The 23,766-nt window shown below is 43.4% G+C and overlaps 2 protein-coding genes across 4 annotated transcripts; one reads left to right on the plus strand and one right to left on the minus strand.

Moving 5' to 3' along the window:
* The first annotated feature begins 59 nt into the window (after nucleotides 1–59).
* On the plus strand, nucleotides 60–21,552 carry dnajb13 (DnaJ heat shock protein family (Hsp40) member B13). 3 transcript variants are annotated; one of them, XM_029691502.1, is made up of 9 exons: nucleotides 60–452; nucleotides 591–694; nucleotides 818–979; nucleotides 1,100–1,257; nucleotides 1,448–1,561; nucleotides 11,174–11,287; nucleotides 11,673–11,749; nucleotides 21,030–21,167; nucleotides 21,274–21,552. In XM_029691502.1, exons 1-9 carry the CDS (start codon nucleotides 385–387, stop codon nucleotides 21,278–21,280), a joined length of 942 nt encoding a protein of 313 aa, XP_029547362.1. In that variant the 5' UTR covers nucleotides 60–384; the 3' UTR covers nucleotides 21,281–21,552. The 3 variants fall into 3 exon arrangements, with proteins under 3 accessions (XP_029547362.1, XP_029547360.1, XP_029547361.1); XM_029691500.1 differs by having other exon boundaries at nucleotides 21,030–21,163; XM_029691501.1 differs by lacking the exons at nucleotides 21,030–21,167; nucleotides 21,274–21,552 and adding an exon at nucleotides 12,773–12,967.
* On the minus strand, nucleotides 13,052–16,433 carry LOC115149035 (mitochondrial uncoupling protein 2). Its single transcript, XM_029691503.1, has 8 exons — nucleotides 16,292–16,433; nucleotides 15,989–16,138; nucleotides 15,171–15,372; nucleotides 14,360–14,573; nucleotides 14,056–14,253; nucleotides 13,862–13,963; nucleotides 13,573–13,753; nucleotides 13,052–13,369 (listed from the first exon to the last, which is right to left on the minus strand). The coding sequence occupies exons 3-8, from the start codon at nucleotides 15,294–15,296 to the stop codon at nucleotides 13,255–13,257; spliced, it is 936 nt and encodes a 311-aa protein (XP_029547363.1). The 5' UTR covers nucleotides 15,297–15,372; nucleotides 15,989–16,138; nucleotides 16,292–16,433; the 3' UTR covers nucleotides 13,052–13,254.
* Nucleotides 21,553–23,766: the final 2,214 nt, after the last annotated feature.

Below are 23,766 nucleotides of genomic sequence, written 5' to 3' on the forward strand. Positions count from 1 at the left end.
CGGATGCTAAAAGCAAGAATAAGGTAAATACATGTTTTCAGTACATTGATTTATCAATGGATTAATGGTGGTTTATTGTCTGATTGGATAGATAAAGCACAACCAGATGGCTGACAGTGCTTCGGTATGTGTTGTGAAAGAGTTAGAGGCGAAGGTGCACGGTGACTACAGGGGTTGTAAACCTTTGATTTGGCGCCATCCATCGGCAACTCCCAATAAATACATTTGGAGCGTCGCGCATCTATGGCAACCAAATCCAGAAACCACAAACAATTGACCATCCCATGTTTTTATTTTCTTACCGTAGGACCTAGCTAACAGTAACGTTAGCTTTCTATATTTGTTTCGCTTTTCATATTACATGTTCATTTCTTTTGATCGACTATGGGGAGGGATTATTATGCAGCATTGGAGATAAATAGAAATGCAACAGATGCAGACATAAAAAAATCGTAAGTTTAGTTACTTTTTTATCTTTGTCTCAAAATGACACAAGCTAAAACATTGTTTACATACATTACATTAGCTAGCCTACTAGATACGTTTTCATAAAAACAACCATGCCTAGCTATATTTTTTTGCCCCTGTAGATACCGACGACTTGCCTTGAAGTACCATCCTCACACAAACAGCAAACCGGGTGCCTCTGAAAAATTCAATCAACTTGCCGAGGCCTATGATGTTTTGAGTGACCGTAAGTAAACGTTACAACAATCATCAGTGTAGCCGCTGCCACTATCAGTTCAGTGCTGCTTGGGGAAAGCTTCAGAGACGTCAGGTCACATAAAATGATAGGCCCACAATATTTATTTTTCAGCTCGAAAAAAGGCAACCTATGACAAGTTTGGAGAAGAGGGTCTGAAAGGAGGTATCCCACTTCAGTCTGGGGAGACTGGAGCTTGGACATCAGGATACATCTACCATGGAAACCCAGACAAGATATTCAGGCAGTTTTTTGGAGGTGACAACCCATTTGCAGGTAGGAAAAAGAACATTCAGTATTTTCTTAATATAAGTTTTACTTGTTTGATTTATCTAAATGATCTCCATAGTAATGACAACTCTTCCTGTTCTTGCATGATAATGCTTCCCTCTTCAGACTTCCACATGCAAGATGGGAATGAAGTGGCCATTGGGTTTGGAGGCCTGCGAGGAAGAGGAGTGAAAACACAAGACACCCCCATTGAAAGGGACCTTCACTTGGCCTTGGAAGACCTCTTCTATGGATGTACCAAAAAGATCAAAATATCTCGTAGGGTAAGATGGGATCATAATGCCTGATGAGTGTTGAGATGTCCTTCAATCAACATACCTATAGGCCTATATTGAGTAGTTAAAAAAAGAAAAGCTCTAACTTTAAACATTGTTATTCTGTTCAGATGCTGTACTGCTTACTTCAGGTAACCAGTATCAGATTCAGTGTAAATTTGCTCAACCTCTGAACCAGGTCATGAATGAAGATGGACACACATCCAGTATCAAGGACAAAATATTGACTATCATTGTAAAACCAGGATGGAATGAAGACACTAGGATAACATTCCCAAAGGAGGGTGATCAGGTAAGAGAATCATCACCCACTCAGTGCTTAAATGACATCTTATTGTGCTTTTTAGCTATGCGTTTTACAGACGTTAGTTCCGTCAAGGGCTCCAACCTGCCACACTGTTTGTACACATAAATATGTAGTCGTGCGGGGAGTGTCTGTGTTTCTCTTCAATAGATATAACTTAGCCACCAGTGTTGGGGAGTAGTGATAGCTTGGTGGTAGTTGAACACAATTCAAATCTAGATAGTGTTTAGTAGGCAATCATTTCCTTTCTTTTTTGGCATCAGACCTGCCTAATTCTCACTTGAAACATTATTTGTCTTTAATAGGCATTCTGTTAACACATGACCCCAAACTGATCTGTTCTTGCATCAAAGTTGTCTTTGAAATATCCGATATACATATAATTTCATGAAGTAGTTTTGATGTAGTGAACTACATTTTCAAACTAACTTTAGTTAAATAAACTATGTTTTTTTACACTAAAGGGTAGCTTTAGTGTAGCTTAACGTTTTACATTGTGAAGAAATTGCTTGCTTGGTAAACTATACTGAACAAAAATATAAACGCAACATGTAAAGTGTTGGTCACATGTTTCATGAGCTGAAATAAAGATCCCAGAAATTGTCCATACGCACAAATAGCTTATTTCTCTAAAATGTTGTGCACAAATTTGTTTACATCCCTGTTAGTGAGCATTTCTCCTTTGCCAAGAAAATACATCCACCTGACAGGTGTGGCATATTAAGAGACTGATTAAACAGCATGAGTATTACACAAGTGCACCTTCTGCTGGGTTCAATAAAAGGCCATTCTAAAATGTGCTGTTTTGTCACACAACACAATGCCACAGATGTCTCAAGTTTTGAGGGAGCGTGCAATTGGCATGCTGACTGCAGGAATGTACACCAGATCTGTTGCCAGAGAATTGAATGTTAATTTCTCTACCATAAGCCGCCTCCAACGTCGCTTTAGAGAATTTGGCAGTATGTCCAACCAGCCTCACAACCGCAGACCATGTGTAATCACGCCAGCCCAGGAACTCCGCATCCGGCTTCTTCACCTGCGGGATCATCTGAGACCAGCCACCCAGACAGCTGATGAAACTGAGGAGTATTTCGGTCTGTAATAAAGCCCTGGCTCCCAAGTGGGTGGGCCTATGCCCTCCCAGGCCCACCCATGGCTGCACCCCTGCCCAGACATGTGAAATTCATAGATTAGGGCCTAATGAATTTACTTAAATAGACTGACTTCCTTAAATGAATTGTAGCTCAGTAAAATATTTGAAATTGTTGCATGTTGTTTATATTTTTGTTCAGTGTACATAATATTAAATTGTCTTTATATTTAAATTGTCTTTATATTTCACTAGATTGTAGGTCCTCCATGATGTCCCAACACATAATGACATGAAAGTGAATTCTGACAGTGTAAAATGCCCTTAGTTCAAATCAAATGTTATTTGAATACAACAGACCTTACCGTGCTATGCTTAATTACAAGCCCTTAACTAACAATGCCATTTTAAGAAAATAAGAGTTAATAAGAAAATATATACAGTACCAGTCAAAACATTGGACACACCTACTCATTGAAGTTTTAGATTTTTTTTTTTACTATTTTCTACATGGTAAAAATGATGGTGAAGACATCAAAACTATGAAAACACATATGGAATCATGTAGTAACCAAACAAATCAAAATATATTTTAGATTCTTTAAAGTAGCCACACTTTGCCTTGATGACAGCTTTGCACACTCTTTGCATTCTCTCAACCAGCTTCATGAGGAAGTCACCTGGAATGCTTTTCCAACATTCTTGAAGGAGTTCCCACATATGCTGTGCACTTGTTGGCTGCTTTTCCTTCACTTTGAGGTCTAATTCATTCCAAATTCCAGGTCGGGTGATTGTGGATGCCAAGTCATCTGATGCAGCACTCCATCACTCTTCTTCTTGGTCAAATAGTGCTTACACAGCCAGGGGGTGTGTTTTGGGTCATTGTCCTGTTGATAAACAAATGATAGTCCCACTAAGCGCAAACCAGATGGGATGGCGTATCGCTGCATAATGCTGTGGTAGCCATGCTGGCTAAGTGTGCCTTGAATTCTAAATAAATTGCCGACAGTGTCACCAGCAAAGCACCATTGAGTGGATAGCCCAAGACGACCGTGGTGGTGAGTATCTTCTTTAATACTTTGAACGCCTCCTGGCACTCTGGCGTCCACCGGAAATGAGCATGCTTCTTTGTAAGCTCATGAAGGGGCTTGGCTACAGCAGCAAAATGTTTGACAAATCGTCAGTAGTACGAGGCCAGGCTGACGGACTTCTGAAACGCAGGTAGGCTGGGACCATTCTTGGACATTCAGAATTTTCTGGGATCTGTGGCAATGCCGTGTTTGGAAAACAATGTGTCCAAGGTAGGTTACCTGTCGGCGGAAGAGACCGCACTTGGAGGGTTTCAATTTCAGGTTGGCTTGGCATAGCCGATCGAACACTTGTGCCAGGCGTTGGAGTATCTCTGTGACATCCCTTCCCAGGATGATGATGATGATGATGTCATCTAGATTTACTAGGCAGGTCTCCCATTGCATTCCGGCCAGGACGCGGTCTATTAGACGCTGAAACGTTGCTGGTGCGTCGCAGACCCCAAAAGGAATCACATTCCACTCAGAGGCACTTCCTGCTGCAGAAAGCGTCCGCCTACGGTCCTTGGGAGTAAGCTCTACCTGCCATTAGCCTGACGCTAAGTCCAAAGTGCTAAACCATTTGGCCGTTGACAGGGTATCTAGAGGGTCTTGGTTACGAGGAAGTGGATATGCATCCTTAACAGTATGCTCATTTAGAGCCCTGTAGTCCACACATAGACGATATGTCTGGTCCTTTTTGCATACCATGACAACGTTCGTCTGCACTTAGCGCAGTAGAGCTCTCCATATACACCGACTGTAAGTGAGCAGGAACCGCTGGGGAGATGAGACTAGTTTGTGGTGACATGGAAGAAATATCAGTGGCCTGATCAACATCTGCTGCCTGGAGGAATCCGGCGATAGCACCCTTCTTTACTTTCACTGACTCTGTTCCTGGGTTGTAGAGCCTGATGGGGATTTGATTATTGGCCTGTGCATCAACCACAACCTGTGCCACCAGGTTGGTTCTCAATTAATCCTTTAGTTAGGCTCAGCACCACGTCATCCTCTGACAGGTTCACGGAAGTGTGTGTTCCCCGGCACGATGTTCTCACACCATGATTCAAGACGGCTGTGCATGCTATTCTTATGACAGGCACCTTTGGTCTGTTCTTTGGGTTGAAGTAGGGCGCCTGATCACCAAACAGTACAATCCTCTGGCTGCCAAAATCAAGGCGTGCCTGTGACTGCTCCAGGAATGGATGACTGAGGATGTCTTCGGTGTTCTACGTGTCAACACTCACTGTGCTGGTACCAACCTGAATGGACAGGTGAACTTCTCCAAAGACTTTGACATTTACAGGACCAATGCCCTGCAGAGACTGCACAGTCGATAGCTGGAGTGGAGGTTTAACGTCTGGGTGAATGGTGTCGTAACTGTCCTAAAGAGCACATACGTCCATGTCGTAGAATAGTAGGTGGATACACATTTCGGGACCTGTGCCCTTGACACTGAGAACAGCAGGTGTGTTTTGGCTTTCGGTGGAATTGGGCGATTCAGGGACTTAGCTGGCTTCCTTGGCAATGGACAGCTCCTTTTCATGTGTCCAATGCCTTGGCAGTTGTGGCATCTGATTTCGTTCCAATTTGTATTTTTGCACTCACTAGTCTTTGGTTTGTGTGGCTTGAAGCTGGACTTTGGAGGTTTCTGACTCCACTCTACAGGTGGTGTGATCCAACTCTCACCATCTTCGCTGTGGGCGATGCATTCCCGTAGGGTAGCTGCTCTGGCTCTCCACTCTGTAGTTCGCACACCAGGCTGCATTAGTTGAGTAACACTGTTAGCTGCTCGCTTGGTGGTTTCGTACCTGTGGGTGACCTCATAGCTGTCCTGCGACTGTGAGTGTTGGTTTTCCACAGGAGGCATGGCTGGAGTGGAGGGCAGAGCTGCTGGCATCCTGCGTGGGTAATGGGAGTCAGCAGCATCTACAGGTGTACTCGCTGCATAGAGTCTATGGTTGGCAGAGTTGAAAGGGTTAGTGCATGGAGTATACCGTTTTTCAGTAGTTGGTTGAAACACATTTCCAGAGATAGCATTTTCAGGTGAGCATCTAGCATACCAGCTGGCATAGTTTTGGTTGTGATTTAGCTATGATTCGATTCCACTGTCACCCACATTTCCATTTTTTACGAGACTTGAATAGATTCGATTCTCTCCTTGGCTGTTGAGGAGACGTCTATGACTCGGCACGAGTCAGCCATATTAGCTGCAGCTGGCTGCATATTAGCTACATCTGAACTTGGAATAAATTAATTGCAGTTACTGTTAGCATTTGCAACATCAAATGAATGTATCCAGTTGGCAAATTAGATTTGTGATAGCATGTCTACATTCACTGTAGTTAGCGACATGAATGGGTTTCAGTAGCACGTCGAATCCTCAGGCGGATTCTTTCTCGTAATAACAGATTTCCTGTGTGCAGCCGCCATTTCACAACTTTAGGTAGAACGTCAGCCACTACTCGGACAATGATGATTAACTTCGTTAGCCATTACTTGGTGAAAGTCCTTTTTCCCCCCGTTGATTTCTCTTTGATATTCTGGTAGAATGTGAATAACTCACTGATGCAGGCAGGATAAATCCCGGACGAGCCCCCAGTGTTACCTTTCCTTCCTTGCCTCCAGACCGTAGTCGCGACAGCTCAGGGGAGCCTTCCTTGCTAGCTCCAGGGCCAGAGCAATTTGCTCTGGGGTAATTCCCACATTTGGGGATCTTATCCGCTGCTAATGACGAGTTAGTCTGGAATTGACATTTATTAAACTTGTACACCATGTGAGGTAGTCTGAATGACAAAATGAAAGTGGGCTAATGGAGCAAAAAGGGCGTGGCTCACAGTTCGGCTACATTACCACCACCACAACAATTGCATCAAAAGCAAAAGTTAATCTACTACGTTACCCATAATGCACTTTAGTGTTTTAAAGCTATACCACTACTTTACCAACACACGGCAGGAGTCGAGGGATGTTGAAATAATTCCCACTGTCAGCGGCTTCTCTCTACTACTTGCCACGGTAGGTCTGGGCTGAGGTAGTTCGTTTCACCTCTCTGCCTATGTCGTGTGCAGAGTTTCCCGTTGGACAGAGTGGTGAATGGATGCACTGCTAACAAGGCAAATCTACTGCAGAGTTGGCCTGCAGAGTTCTGTCTTACTATCCAGGTCTGTGCTCAAACAATTTGAGCTTCTACTTTTAAAAATCCACCTTTCCAGAAACAAGTCTCTCACCGTTGCCGCTTGCTGTAGACCACCTTCTGCCCCCAGCTGTGCCCTGGACACCATATGTGAATTGATTGCCCCCCATCTATCTTCAGAGCTCGTGCTGTTAGGTGACCTAAACTGGGACATGCTTAACACCCCGGCCATCCTACAATCTAAGCTTGATGCCCTCAATCTCACACAAATTATCAATGAACCTACCAGGTACAACCCCAAATCTGTAAAAACACAGGCACCCTCATAGATATCATCCTAACCAACCTGCCGTCCAAATACACCTTTGCTGTCTTCAACCAGGATCTCAGCGATCACTGCCTCATTGCTTGGGTCTGCGGTCAAACAACCACCCCTCATCACTGTCAAACGCTCCCTAAAACACTTCAGCGAGCAGGCCTTTCTAATCTACCTGACCCGGGTATCCTGGAAGGATATTGACCTCATTCTGTCAGTAGAAGATGCCTGGTTATTCTTTAAAAGTGCTTTCCTCACAATCTTAAATAAGCATGCCCTATTCAAAAAAATGTAGAACCAGGAACAGATATTGCCCGTGGTTCACTCCAGACCTGGCTGCCCTTGACCATCACAAAAACATCCTGTGGCGTACTGCATTAGCATCAAATAGTCCCCGCGATATACAACTTTTCAGGGAAGTTAGGAACCAATATACACAGGCAGTTAGGAAAGCAAAGGCTAGCTTTTTCAAACAGAAATTTGCATCCTGTAGCACAAACTCCAAAAAGTTCTGGGACACTGTAAAGTCCATGGAGAATAAGAGCACCTCCTGCTAGCTGCCCACTGCACTGAGGCTAGGAAACACTGTCACCACCGATAAATCCACAATAATTGAGAATTTCAATAAGCATTTTTCTATGGCTGGCCATGCTTTCCACCTGGCCACCCCTACCCTGGTCAACAGCCCTGCACCTCCCACAGCAACTTGCCCAAGCCTCCCCCATTTCTCCTTCACCCAAATCCAGATACTGATGTTCTAAACGAACTGCAAAATCTGGACCCCTACAAATCAGCAGGGCTAGACAATCTGGACCCTCTCTTTCTAAAATGATCAGCTGAAATTGTTGCAACCCCTATTACTAGCCTGTTCAACCTCTCTTTCGTATCGTCTGAGATCCCCAAAGCTTGGAAAGCTGCCGTGGTCATCCCCCTTTTCAAAGGGGGAGACACTCTAGACCCAAACTGCTACAGACCTATATATATCCTACACTGCCTTTCTAAGGTCTTCGAAAGCCAAGTTAAGAAACAGATCACTGACCATTTCGAATCCCATCGTACCTTCTCCGCTATGCAATCTGGTTTCCGAGCTGGTCATGGGTGCACCTGAGCCACGCTGAAGGTCCTAAACAATATCATAACTGCCATCAATAAGAGACAATACTGTGAGCTGTATTCATTGACCTGGCCAAGGCTTTCGACTCTGTCAATCATCACATTCTTATCGGCAGACTCAACAGCCTTGGTTTCTCAAATGACTGCCTCGCCTGGTTCACTAACTACTTCTCAGACAGAGTCCAGTGTGTCAAATCGGAGGGTCTGTTGTCCGGACCTCTGGCAGTCTCTATGGGTGTGCCACAGGGTTAAATTCTCGGGCCGACTCTCTTCTCTGTATACATCAATGATGTCACTTTTGCTGCTGGTGATTCTCTGATCCACCTCTACGCAGACGACACCCTTCTGTATACTTCTGGCCCTTCTTAGGACACTGTGTTAACAAACCTCCAGACGAGCTTCAATGCCATACAACTCTCCTTCCGTGGCCTCCAACTGCTCTTAAATGCAAGTAAAACTAAATGCATGCTCTTCAACCGATTGCTGCCCGCACCTGCCCACCTGTCCAGCATCACTACTCTGGACGGTTCTGACTTAGAATATGTGGACAACTACAAATACCTAGGTGTCTGGTTAGACTGTAAACTCTCCTTCCAGACTCACATTAAGCATCTCCAATTCAAAATTAAATCTAGAATCGGCTTCCTATTTCGCAACAAAGCATCCTTCACTCATACTGCCAAACATACGCTCATAAAACTGACTATCCTGCCGATCCTTGACTTCGGCGATGTCATTTACAAAATAGCATCCAACACTCTACTCTGCAAATTGGATGCAGTCCATCACAGTGCCATCCGTTTTGTCACCAAAGCCTCATATACTGCCCACCCTTGCGACCTGTATGCTCTCGTTGGCTGACCCTCGCTTCATATTTGTTGCCAAACCCACTGGCTCCAGGTCATCTATAAGTCTTTACTAGGTAAAGCCCCGCCATATCTCAGCTCACTGGTCACCATAGCAGCACCCACCCATAGCACGCGCTCCAGCAGGTATATTTCACTGGTCACCCCCAAAGCCAATTCCTCCCTTGGCCGCCTTTCCTTCCAGTTCTCTGTGGCTTGTGACTGGAAAGAATTGCAAAAATCACTGAAGCTGGAGACCCATATCTCCCTCACTAACCACCAGCTGTCAGAGCAGCTCACAGATTACTGCACCTGCACATAGCCCATCTGTAAATAGCCCATCCAACTACCTCATCCCCATATTGTTATTTATCTTTTTTTGCTCATTTGCACCTTAGTATCTCTACTTGCACATTCATCTTCTGCACATCTATCACTCCAGTGTTTAATTGCTAAATTGTAATTATTTCGCCACTATGGCCTATTTATTGCCTCACCTCATGTGCACACACTGTATATTGATTTTTTTCTCTATTGTGTTATTGACTGTATGTTTGTTTATTCCATGTGTAACTCTGTGTTGTTGTTTGTGTCGCACTGCTTTGCTTTATCTTGGCCAGGTCGCAGTTGTAAATGAGAACTTGTTCTCAACTAGCCTACCTGGTTAAATAAAGGTGAAATAAAAAAATCTGGGAGAGTAGGCAAACATAACGAGCATACATGAATCACTCACGATTCCACTCGTTCGCAGAGGTAGGCGTGATTAGAACTCAGATCAAGAAACCTTCTGAGCATTGATCAACATTGGGAACGCAATAAGTGGGTAACGATAATTAGCTAAATAAAAAGGTGAATAAACTGTATTTCACAAATAAAAAGGTGCGTAAATGGCGTTTACCCTCCACCACACCCCTGGTTGGGTCTGACAAAACCCATTCATAAACATCAATATCCTCATTCATTACATCAATATCCTGCCAGTCTGAATTTAATCTACATTTGACCAGGCATTTTAGCTATCGATGTGACGTTTGGTTGCGCCTAATCAGTGAGTTATATACCTGCCTGGCTGAGTGGCAGTATGGGTGGAATGAGCGAACTCGCCTGGCAACCAGAGTGCGAAACACGTGAGGAAGTAAAACTCGGTAGTCTGCCTGGAAATGAATTCCAAGACCAATACATTTCTCAAATATTTTTCATCATTTTCTGTTCTCCTCTCATTTTAATTCAAGTACTTTTGAAGTAAACTTCAGAAATGGTCTGATTTAAGGGATTTCAGTAGTTGAATTTCAGAGTGCCAAATTCAAGTATTTTAAGCACCCCAAGCAACTTGTGGGAACCCTGTTATGGTAAGGGCTGGCATAAGCTACAGACAACAAACACAATTGTATTTTATCGATGGCAATTTGAATGCACAGAGGTACTGTGATGGGATCCTGAGGCCCACTGTCGTGCCATTCATTCGCCGCCATCACCTCATGTTTCAGCATGATATTGCAGGACCCCATGTCGCAAGGATCTGTACACAATTCCTGGAAGTTGAAAATGTCCCAGTTCTTCCAGACTTGTCACCCACTGAGCATGTTTGGGATGCTCTGGATGGACGTGTACAACAGCGTGTTCCAGTTCCTGCCAATATCTAGCAACTTCGCACAGCCATTGAAAAGGAGTGGGACAACATTCCACAGGCCACAATCAACAGCCTGATCAACTCTATGCGAAGGAGTTGAGGCAAGTGGTGGTCACACCAGATACTGACTGGTTTTCTGAACCACGGCCCTTTCTTTTTTTAAGGTGTCTGTGACCAACAGATGCGTATCTGTGTTCCCGGTCATGTGAAATTCATAGATTAGGACCTAATTTATTTATTTCAATTGACTGATTTCCTTATATGAACTGTAACTCAGTAAAATCTTTGAAGTTGTTGCATGTTGTTTATATTTTTGTTCAGTGTACATTTTCAGAGTACCCTCCAAGACATTTAGCCACATTGTGCTCATTCAAGTCTTTGAGCTGGTTGTTTCCCCCAGGGACCCAACAGTATTCCTGCAGATATTGTGTTCATTGTGCGGCAGAAGAGTCATCCCCGGTTTGCAAGGCAACACAATGACCTGGTCTTTACAGCCCAGATCTCTCTGGAGAAGGTGAGAATGTCCAAGTCTGACCCTGGAGGTAAAGTACAGAGAACATGTTTCACTCAATAGTCTGCTTTGTTTAACTCACTTCAAGTCCCTACAAAAGAGTCACCTGATGCTTTGTCCAGGTCAAAATGGGTCACTAAAGAATCATTTATTGCAGATATACTGTGGAATGATTGTGTTTCGACTTGGTTACTAAGTCTTAAGCATGTTATCTCAGCAATAGTAGCAAGGGCATTCTAAGGCCAGTTGTGGTTTAATATTACAATTTTGTAGGCAAAATATGTCTCCCATGTTGAGTAGAATATCTATATTTCTTCCCAAATACTTTAGCCATTAAATTTGCATTGAGGTCTTTCACCCCACAATTAGTATATTCCTCCTCCCACAGGCTTTGACTGGATTCGCTGTTGAAGTGAAGACACTAGATGACAGGATACTCAATATCCCCATCAATGACATTGTGCAGTGAGTAGTGCTTTTACTACTGTATGGGGGGGGGGGGCTTCTTGTATATGATTGTAAGACGATTTCACTACATTAGTGTCAAATAGAATGAATAGAACAGGCATCCACATTCAGGTCAATGATGGCATAATGTATGGACTGGCAGTCATTGAGTGTACCCATGCCTAGGTTAAAGGACAAACAATTCCACACACGCGTTCGATAAACAAACTCAAGAGACCAGCGCTGTTGATGGATTCGACCGGATTAGCATTGAAAACGTGACCAGCAATAAAGTGGCTGTAGATAAGTAAAGCAGTTATGCCATTTGTTCACTGAAAATCACTACGATTTAGTTTCACTTTGTGCTGCTACCATTCACACCGTCATGCCGAATGCGGAAACTGGCCCCTTGTTGAATAGTCGCAAAAAGTTATGGGATGTTTTAACCTGTATATTTTGAACCTAGACCCATGCCAGGAAGTAAAATCAGGAATTGTACCATTCGATCTGTGCTGTATCGCATTAGTGGAAACCAAGACTGCTCAGGGCAGGTCTGCCGGTTCTGACTGGTGACTCATTTGTAGCAGGTTAGAAGTTAAGGGTAAGCTAAAAATTGAATTTGACGAACATCTCACTACAACCAGGCCTGCCCTGAGAAGTCTTGTTTCCGCTAATGCAATGAGGCATGCTTTGTTGACCCAACTGACGTTACAAAACATTTTTTTTATTTGAATGAAGTCTACATTATCATGGCAATCCAGCATTAGTTGATAGAACATTCCGCATTACAATACTAGGCAGCCATTGAGTACCAGTCAAATTGCCAGTGTTGAGCTTCCAAGCCCGTTCCATTTGTGATTAGTGGATGCTACTACAGACTCGCAACTACCCTGCTTGTTTTAAGATAAAACAGCATGATCATGGTTCAGTAAACTAGTTACAGGATGTAATTCAGACATGATTTGACAAAAGTGCAAGTGTACATCCCTGTATGTCAAAGTTTCAAATTACTTATGCTAAAATTCTCACTTCCCCACCCAGTCCAAAATACAGCAAAGTGGTGTCTGGAGAAGGCATGCCTCTGTCCCAGGATCCCTCCCAGAGAGGAGATCTCATCATCCAGTTCGACATTCACTTCCCTCAAAAGCTCACGGCTGAGAAGAAACACCTGATCAACCAAGCCCTTGCTTTCTGAATAAACAGCCATTAAATAAAGCCTGATTGGAAATCTCCTTCCTTGGACCCCTATTTGAGAATGGTGTTCTTTACCAGTAGAACTAGGTGAGATTCTTGTGAAGTTATTTGCATAAGAGAAGCCACTTAAAAATATCAATTTTATTGTCAGAAGTTAGTACTTAAAAAGACAGAAAGAACAGCTTTTCAGTCTCAGAAACACACTTCAAGTGAAAGGTGAGTGAAAAGTGGTTTAAAAAAAGGAAACTACATGGGCCACATTTTTTGTTGTTGAACAAAAGCAACCACATCAGCACAGGGTCACCCTCTACTGCAGCCAATTGCCAGGTCTACAGAGGAGTGGTGTAGTTTTGGCGGGCAGCCATAATGGCACGTTTCAGCTGCTCATATGTAACAAACATCACCACGTTCCACGAGCCCAGTCGGAGAAAAGAGGGCATGAACCTTTAGGGAGAGAATTGAGACAATTCAGAGCCAGGCAAAAATTCAAATAAACCAGAGAAGGGGGAAAAAAACAGGTTGTTAAGACATTCATGAATGTTACAAAGCAAGCAGCAACAGTGAATAAACCGCTAAAGCGCTGATTGAGAAGGTGTTGCAACCCAATCCAGGAGACTACTCCCTAGCAACTAAAACACATGGCTTACCCTTTGTAGAAGGCAAGGGGTCCCTCCTTGGTCACCATGGCAATAGCGCAGTTGAGGGCGCCGCTGTACTGGCCGAGGGCAGAGTTCAGATATCTCGTCTTCACCACATCCACAGGAGAGGCAATCACAGTGGTGCAGAATCCTGCACCGAATGCAGATGTGAAGTGGCAGGGGAGGTCATCTATTGGGTGAATGGAATGGGTTTAGGGGAGGCATCACAATACCAGAGGGAAGCGTGACAGTTAAAAATCAGTCATTCTGCACAATATGTGGCAAGGCAATGGCTCACCAGTCAGGGGTGTGTTTCTAATAAGTAGGTCTTTGATTAGGTCATATGTAACCAGTTCAGTGCAGTTCACGATAGCATTGCGGGCAATGTTTGGGCCAGTACCTGCAAGGTGGGGATGGAAATGTTGGCAATACTGCTGACAAAAACATTTGACAAAGGCACAAAATGATCCTTGTGATCAAGCAAACAACCACCTCTCCACAGGCCACGGATGCCCTCTTCCTTGGCGATGGTCTTGTAGGCCTCCATGGTGCCATGGTAACGCCGGTTTAGCCCAGAGGAACTAGTCTGTGCCTGAAAGCGCACCTTCACCACATCTGTGGGTTGGGCTAATGCGACTGCCATGGCTCCAGTGGTACAGCCCGCCAGCAGACGACTGCCAATCCCTACATCTGTAGAGAGAAATGGGCAGTCAGAACAGTTGGAGTAACATTCAATAGAGAATAAGTATCGATTTAGAAGGTTGAGGTTGGTATACAGTATGTGACATGTACTCACGGTCAGAGCCTTTGGTGTAGAATGACTTGACAGAGTCGTAAAGGCCAATGCGGACAGAGGCGAAGCTCATCTGCCTATGGAGCCCTGCCACCAGCCCGCTGTAGAGGCTCCTGGCACCTTCTGTACGCACCATGGTGGTGATGGTACCAAACACGCCCCGATACCGCACTGCCGTGCCATGACTAGCTGCCGCACCTTTCCCCTCTCCCTGGATCTGTGCGGAACGAAAGGGGCATGGAGACTTAACACAGACACAGTGGAGGGAGCACTGGCGGATGTGGGAGGAGAATCCAGCCACAAGTGTCCACAATGCTAGGTCCAGGGCCTGCCAATTCCTAGGGCTTAACCATCAACTCCTGGGCCACTTAGTTGGGGGAAGGAAGTCAGGAGGGACAAAATTGAAAGAAATAGAAAGCGCAAGTCAGTTTTAATGTTGGCAAAATAAGGGGAATACAATTAACCAAAAATGAAAGGGGTCATCTTGGGTCAGTAATGGATTTGGGTATCATTTTGTGGACCAACCAAGTTCCCAAATGTGGACCCATGACAGTAATAATGAGTTAGAGACAATATGATTGATGCAGCAGTAATCTCTCAAGCATCCCTTAATCCCTTTTAGTATGATGGCTCACCACATTTGACCTGTCAAATGAGTTCCTTCACATGATTTCATAAGAGAAACGATGACCAGTTGTAACCATCCTGGGTTCCCAACAGCTAAAGGGGGCAATGCTTGGATTCTCCATTTAATGATGCTACAACAGAGGACCTCACAGTTCATTTCAACAAAGAACACATGCTCCTTACTTACCTGTAGCCGGACTTTGGCTGTGTCCAATGGAAAGGTGAATAAATCAGCAATGCAGGCCGCTGTTCCAGCACCAATAAACTTCACAGCAGCGGTTGGGGGCACATCAGCAGGTCTGAATCCAACCATTTTATCAAGATGAATGGAATGTGAAGATTTAAGAAGACTGACGAGGTGAAGACAAGACAGGGAACTCTACCCAATTCTGAAAAGGGAGGGACAACACAATTTTACAACGGCAATATTCATAATGTTCACTGACATGTTGCCAAATCACAATTGTATGTTGACTCAAGTGACTAGACTATGGGGGCCTACAGTTGAACTAAGAAAATACTGTCCTTAAGGGGCCAAAGCACATGAAGGAGGGGCAGCAAACTTGTTTCAACAGACCTCACTTTGTGGTCTACTCAATTTCAATTTGCGGAACTGCGAGGAGACACCGCCTGTTGCCATGTCAGTAGTGTTTGACAGGAAATAACTAGTTAAAGGGAGAGCTGTACCCTGTTTATGCGATGCTGAAGCAGACAATGAGCAACCCATTTAACCAACACTGCGTGCAGGGATAAAATGTAGCGACCGGAAAATTAACCAAGAATGCCACAACTTCAAAATATCAGGCAAGCCTATATTAAACATTTTGAATTATAATACAATTAAAGTTGAAGACCTTTCAACATATTTATCTTTAAAGGGAAAAAAAGTGGCCATTACATCTGGAGATCGGGCGAAAGAAATAGCTTTATACAACCGGTTCTTTTTAAACAATGTTGCACTTGAAGTTAGCATTATCCAGTTCCTGTATAGTATGAACACTTTACCTTCACTTAAGACCCAGGACTGTGAAGGCAGATCAGGATTCTCTAAAGGCGTCTCTCTGGTCGAAATTACTTTCAACTATGATTTGATTGCCTTTTTCTTCCATAGAAAGACGTTCAAAAACGATGTATCCAAAAAACATACTACAAATTCTGAAAAACAAGACGGCAATAGGTTAGTCAACATCTGATAACACCAACCAGTATACAAGAAAATAGCACTGTATCAAAGCATAACCAGTGACATCAATTTAACTTTACATTCTCCATCAGTAAACTTTTGACAGGCCTATAACATAAGTTTACCTTAAATAAAATAGTCAAAATTGGATCAGGAAAAACGGTGAAATCCTTTTGTGTTGATGCCTCGTCGATACAGCGGTAAAAGAACAACAGCAGTTTGTTTTATAACCCTGTCACGTCAGGAGAAGGCAACCGTGTTTGTTCTCAGCACATGCTGGTTGTCGGATACGAGCCAAACTGGCCCTGCCCTGTTCTCGCGTACACCTTATAGCTGCTTGTGATTGGCCCATTAAATTGCCACACCTCTACCATTTCACACCACTTCCAACCAAATATGTAATGTGTTTATTATATAAACTGGGTGGTTTATTATAAACTGGGTGGTTCGAGCCCTGAATGCTGATTGGCTGATGGGTATGACAAAACATTTATTTTTACTGCTCTAATTATGTTGGTAACCAGTTAATAATAGCAATAAGGCACCTCTGGGGTTTGTGATATATGGCCAATATACCACGGCTAAGGGCTGTGTCATAGCACTCTGTGTTGCGTTGTGCATAAGAACAGCCCTTAGCCGTGGAATATTTTCCATATACCACACCCCCTCGGGCCTTATTGCTTAATTATAAACTGGGCGGTTCAAGCCCTGAATGCTGATTGGCTGACAGCCGTCAGACTACCGGTATTACTGGAATTGTTTTTTTCCTGCTCTAATAAAGTTGGTAACCAGTTTATAATAGCAATACTTCCGGCGCCGACAAGAGATGGCCGCCTCGCTTCGCGTTCCTAGGAAACTATGCAGTATTTTGGTTTTTTATTTGTTATTTCTTACATTGTTACCCCAGGTAATCTTAGGTTTTATTACATACAGGAGGAACTATTGGATATAAGAGCAAAGTCAACTCACCAACATTATGACCAGGAATACGACTTCCCGAAGCGGATCCTCTGTTTGGACCACCACCCAGGACAATGGATCGGATCCCAGCCGGCGACCCAATACAACGGCGCTGTAGAAGGGGCAGATGGAGCGGTCTTCTGGTCAGGCTCCGTAGACGGGCACATCGCGCACCGCTCCCGAGCATACTACTCGCCAATGTCCAGTCTCTTGACAACAACGTAGACGAAATCCGTCCAAGGGTAGCCTTCCAGAGAGACATCAGAGACTGTAACTTTCTATGTTTCACGGAAACATGGCTCACTCGAGACACGCTATCGAAGTCGGTACAGCCAGCTGGTTTCTTTATGCATCGCGCCGACAGAAACAAGCATCTTTCTGGTAAGAAGAAGGGCGGATGCACAATCGAGAGCATCCTGTCGGGCTGTATCACCGCCTGGTACGGCAACTGCTCCACCCATAACCGTAAGACCCTCCAGAGGGTAGTGAGGTCTGCACAACGCATCACCGGGGGCAAACTACCTGCCCTCCAGGACACCTACACCACCCGATGTCACAGGAAGGCCAAAAAGATCATCAAGGACAACAGCCACCCGAGCCACTGCCTGTTCACCCCGCTATCATCCAGAAGGCGAGGTCAGTACAGGTGCATCAAAGCAAGGACCGAGAGACTGAAAATCAGCTTCCATCTCAAGGCCATCAGACTGTTAAACAGCCATCACTAACATTGAGTGGCTGCTGCCAACATACTGACTCAACTCCAGCCACTTTAATAATGGAAATATTGATGTAATAAATGTATCACTAGCCACTTTAAACAATGCCACTTCATATAATGTTTACATACCCTACATTACTCATCTCATATGTATATACTGTACTCTATTCCATCCACTGCATCTTGCTTATGCCGTTCGGCCATCACTCATTCATATATTTTTTATGTACATATTCTTATTCATTCCTTTACACTTGTGTGTATAAGGTAATTGTTGTGAAATTGTTAGGTTAGATTACTCGTTGGATATTACTGCATTGTCTGAACTAGAAGCACAAGCATTTCGCTATACTCGCATTAACATCTGCTAACCATGTGTATGTGACAAATACATTTTGATTTGATTTGAAAAGGCACCACTGGGGTTTGTGGTACAGTGCATTCGGAAAGTATTCAGACCTCTTCACTTTTTCCACATTGTGTTACGTTAGAGCCTTATTCTACACACAATACCCCATAATGACAAAGCAAGAACAGTTTTTTTGAAATTTTTGCTAATACATTTTTTTACGAAATATCACATTTACATAAGTATTCAGACACTTTACTCAGTACTTTGTTGAAGCACATTTGTCAGTGATTACAGCGTTGAGTCTTCTTGGGTATGACGCTACAAGCTTGGCACACCTGTATTTAGGGAGTTTCTCCCATTGTTCTCTGCAGATCCTCTCAAGGTCTGTCAGGTTGGATGGGGAGCATTGCTGCACAGCTATTTTCAGGTCTCTCCAGAGATGTTTGATCGGTTTCAAGTCCGGGCTCTGGCTGAGTCACTCAAAGACATTCAAAGACTTGTCCCGAAGCCACTCCTGAGTTGTCTTGGCTGTGTGAATAGGGTCGTTGTCCAGTTGGAAGGTGAACCTTTCTCCCAAATATGAGGTCCTGAGCGCTCTATAGCAGGTTTTCATCAAGGATCTCACTGTACTTTGCTCCGTTCATCTTTGCCTCGATCCTGACTAGTCTCCCAGTCACTGCCGCTGAAAAATATCCCCACAGCATGATGCTGCCACCACAATGCTTCACCGTAGGGATGGTGCCAGGTTTTCTCCAGACATCACTCTTGGCATTCAGATCAAAGAGTTCAATCTTGGTTTCATCAGACCAGAGAATATTGTTTCTCATGGTCTGAGAGTCCTTTTGGCAAATTCCAAGCAGCTGTCATTTTCCTTTTACTGATGACTGGCTTCCGTCTGGCCACTCTACCATAAAGGCCTGATTGGTGGAGGGCTGCAGAGATGGTTGTGCTTCTGGAAGGTTCTCCCATCTCCACAGAAGAACTCTGGAGCCCTGTCAGAGTGACCATTGGGTTCTTGGTCACCTCCCTGACCAAGGCCCTTCTCCCCCGATTGCTTAGTTTGGCCGGATGGCCAGCTCTAGGAAGAGTCTTGGTGGTTCCAAACTTCTTCCATTTAAGAATGATGGAGGCCACTGTTTTCTTGGGGACCTTCAATGCTGCAGAAATGTTTTGGTACCCTTCCCCAGATCTGTGCCTCGACACAATCCTGTCTCGGAGCTCTAAGGAAAATTCCTTCGACCTCATGGCTTGCTCTGACATGAACTGTCAACTGTTGGACCTTATATAGACAGGCGTGTGCCTTTCCAAATCATGTCCAATCAATTTAATTTACCACAGGTGGACTCTCTAATCATGTTGTAGAATCAATGGAAGCAGGATACGCCTGAGTTCAGTTTCGAGTCTCGTATTTCTGAATACTTAGGTAAATGTAATAATTCCGTTTTTTACATTTACTTTTGCTAAAAATTCGGAAAACCTATTTCTGCTTTGGCATTATGGGGTATTATGTGTAGATAGATGAGGAAATAAAAACAATTTAAGAATAAGGCTGTAACGTAAGAAAATGTGAAAATAGTCAAGCATTTTCAAGTCTTGACATAGATTTTTAAGCAGATTAAAGTCAAAACTGTACCTCGGCCATTTAGGAACATCCCCTGACTTCTTGGTAAGCAACTCCAGTGTAGATTTGACCTCGTGTTTTAGGTTATTGTCCTGCTGAAAGGTGCATTCAGCTCTCAATGTTTGGTGGAAAGCAGACTGAGCCAGGTTTTCCTCTAGAATGTTGCCTGTGCTTGGCTCCATTCAGTAGATTTTTTTATCCTGAAAACTCCCCAGTCCTTAACAATTACAAGCATACCCATAACATGATGCAGCAACCACTATGCTTGAAAATATGAATAGTGGTACTCAGTGATATGTTGTATTGGATTTGCCCCAAACATAACCCTTTGTATTGAGGACCAAGAGTGAATTGCTGTGCCACATTTTTTGCCGTATTACTTTAGTGCAATCATGGTGAAATCCCTGAGCGGTTTCCTTCCTCTCTGGCAAATGAGTTCGGAAGGACGCTTGTGCCTTTGTAGTGACTTGGTGTATTGATACACCATCCAAAGTGTAATTAATAACTTCACCATGCTCAAAGGGATATTCAATGCAAATAGTCTGGGTAGCCATTTGACTAGATGTTCAGGAGTGTTATGGCTTGTGGTTGTGAAATCGTGTGCACGTGATGCAGGCTACATTACAGTACTGTATCGTTAGCATGCTACAGTAGTTTATTTTCGGTTCCAGTGTATGGCACAGGTTTATTCAACATGTATCTAGCGGTATCAGTCATGTATTAGCTAATACATGTATTATGTTAGCTAGTTTAATGGTGTGAAAATTGTGATATTTGCCTGACATTTCAATCTACATATGCATATGGGTCTGCTATGTTTGGTAGGCTATTCAATTCCCTTGACATTTCGCAAGCATGAGTACTTTACAATAAGGGTAGATATGCATTGTGTTAATCTTACTATTTGCCCATTAGATCTGACATGCATTGAATGCTAGACAACTTTACATGCATGCTTTCCATAAATGCAGTGTGTACTTTGCAAAGATGAAAACCCTTCCGCGATGATTCTCTCCTCCTGTATCTGTCAAATAGGCATATGCATTCTTTGTCCTATAGCTACAGCTACATAACTAAATATAGTAGCTGTCACTTACCTTTGATGCCACGGCTTGGCTGTAGATTTGCTCTCATGGTGCTGAGAATGCTTAATACCGTAGCTGTCACTTATGTATTCTCTACATGCATATGTATGAACCCCTGGACGTACAGGTACCTCCAGCGCTCCCTCCTGCCTCATGTTTGGCCTGTCCCTGGTAATCTACCCCAGGCTTTTGTCCTTGCCTCGGTGGGCCGAAGACCAGCAGAAGAGGGGGATGTCCTTCCTGCCTCCAAAACATGTCTCGGAAAGTGCTGAGATTATAATTTTTTTAAATAATAAATGACAAGCTTATAAATGGTAATTTTAATATTTGCTAATGTTGGTAGTTTAACTCTGTCTTTCCCTTAAATGCAGCTGGTGATTCCAGAGACCTGGCGGGCAGCTCTCAACAAGAAGCACCAGCTGTGGATTGACCGGACGCTGTTTACCCAAGTTGGACTCAGAGTTGACCAAAGTTACCTTGCTAACTCCTCAAACCTGATGGCTCCAAAAACAGATTTTCATCAACTCAAATTGAATTGACATTGTTAGAGGTTTCATGATGCTTATATCTAAAGTCACCATGTCCTAGAGAGATTTACACGGGTATCAAAACGTCACAATGCTTAAAATTATTAAAATACACAAAAGTGATTGTTGTTGTGTTGAATTGTGTTTGGGAAATATTTCAATCAATACAGAAATGTGTAGGCGGCTTAACTTACCCTGTCCCGTGGCCAAGAGATCACTTTTTTGGACAAGCTATGTTTTCAAAACAGTAACTTTTACATTAATTCTGATTATTTCCAGGTATACACAACATCCTGAAATATGTGTGGATATCTTTGTTAGAAAGAATACTGTATTTTCCTTGACAGAGTGATGCTGAATGTAAGAAATGGCTCAATTTACCCCACTCTCCCTACCCTGTCCCTATGCTCAATTTACTCCATATCTGGGGTAAATTGTGCCTAGAGACCACTTTTTTTGGACATGCTCTGTTTTCAAAACAGTTGTTGTTTATATGAATTCTGATTAGTTCCAGTGATACACAACATCCTGAAATATATGTAAATATCTTTCTTAGAAAAAATACTATATCTCCCTTGATGTACTGATGCTGAATATAAAAAATGTCTCAACATACCCTACATACAGTATGCATGTGGTACATTGAGAAAAAAGTGATGTGACGGCCCCTCCCTGCTCTGTCTACTGGGCTTTGCTGCGCTTACTTCCTGCAGGAGATTGATGGGCGGAGTAGGGTTGTCAGTGCTGATGGGGCACACCTGTGAAAGCTCAGCTGTGGCATAAAGCCACTGCTTCCCCATTCAGCAGGAGATTCCTCTCTCCATGCATACTGTGTTGTATGCATGGAGAACTGGTTGTTTTGTTGTGGCTTGGCAGTTGATGCGTAATTTACTGACTGTCATGCCTCATCTGATTATTGTTGTGAGTGTTCACTTTATTTATAGAATACATTCATTTTGTTATCCTTTACTGAGTGTGTGTGGCTTCCCCCTGTTTGTTACAATCTTGAGCCAGGTTTTAACAGTGAATGCTGTGATACTGTGAAATGGGTTCCTCGGAGGCACATTTGGAATTTGTTTGTTCCATGTGAATCTCTGATTCTATAAGCTTGATAGAGCTTTTCTTGCTTGTAACTACTAGTCTAAACAGCAGACACTGCTGAGTGATATCAAAACTGCATAACACACTATGACAACATTTTAGTCATTTAGCAGACGCTCTAATCCAGAGCGACTTACAGTAGTTAATGCATACATTTCATGCATTTTTTTTTTGTACTGGCCCCCGTGGGAATCAAACCCACAACCCTGGCGTTGCACACACCATGCTGGCGTTGCACACACCATGCTGGCGTTGCAAACACCATGCTCTACCAACTGAGCCACGGGACAAGATGTAAAGAACAGAATGTCCTATTCAAACAACTTCCTCCTTTTAAGAGTGGCCCTTTAAACACTGCAGATAATCACACCTGACAGATGAAAGACTTCTTGTGTGAAGCGAGCAAGAGGGCGTGCATGTGTTTGTCTGTGCTCAACAATACTCTCTAACCACCTATGTCAAGTAAACAGTACCAGGAAGTATTCAAACCACAGCTTTACTTTGCACTCTCTATCACGTGAATGAGCAAAAACTTCAACACATGGTATGTCTGCCATGTTATATGGAAGTGGGTGTTATATGTACTGTATGTGCAGTGTAGTGGTGAACCGTGAATGCTCATTTGTCATTACTCTGTCAGTTGGTTCCTGAGAGAGCTCTCCAGCTTGGGTAGGCAACTCGTTTTTGCTGTGGGCTGATTTTTGTCCGCATGGATGGTTGGGTGGCCTGAACATAATTATAGTAATTTGTACACTGCAAATCGACCACTTGATTACATTAAGACAATCACATTGTCTCTCTTTTTATTTGTGGGAATACTTGGGAACATATTTCCTAAATTAAAATATACATTTTTAGCAGAATTCATGGTGATTTTTACAGTCTTTTATGACCAAAAAACTAAAATTCAAATTGTATTTTTACTAAAAACTTTTGGGGCCCCCACAAAAAACGCCTGTTGTCGACCCCTGCTCTACAGGGTTATATTGGTCTGTAGTTGTGCTCTGATGTTATCTCCTTTATTGCCCTCTTGTGGAGCTTTGTTGCAGTGAAGGATATTCTCTAGTAGTAGGATTCACTTAGGTCATCCACTCTGTTTGCATGAATGACAGTTTGCATACTTTTAGGAATCAGGATAGAGTGTAGAAGGTTAACACAATGACATAGCAGCAACCAGGGTTATTGCCTGTGTTCTTCATGATTACATACTGTAATATGTGTGCTCGTGGCATTCTG

Source organism: Salmo trutta, chromosome 15, assembly GCF_901001165.1.
Source record: "Salmo trutta chromosome 15, fSalTru1.1, whole genome shotgun sequence".
NCBI lineage: Eukaryota > Metazoa > Chordata > Actinopteri > Salmoniformes > Salmonidae > Salmo > Salmo trutta.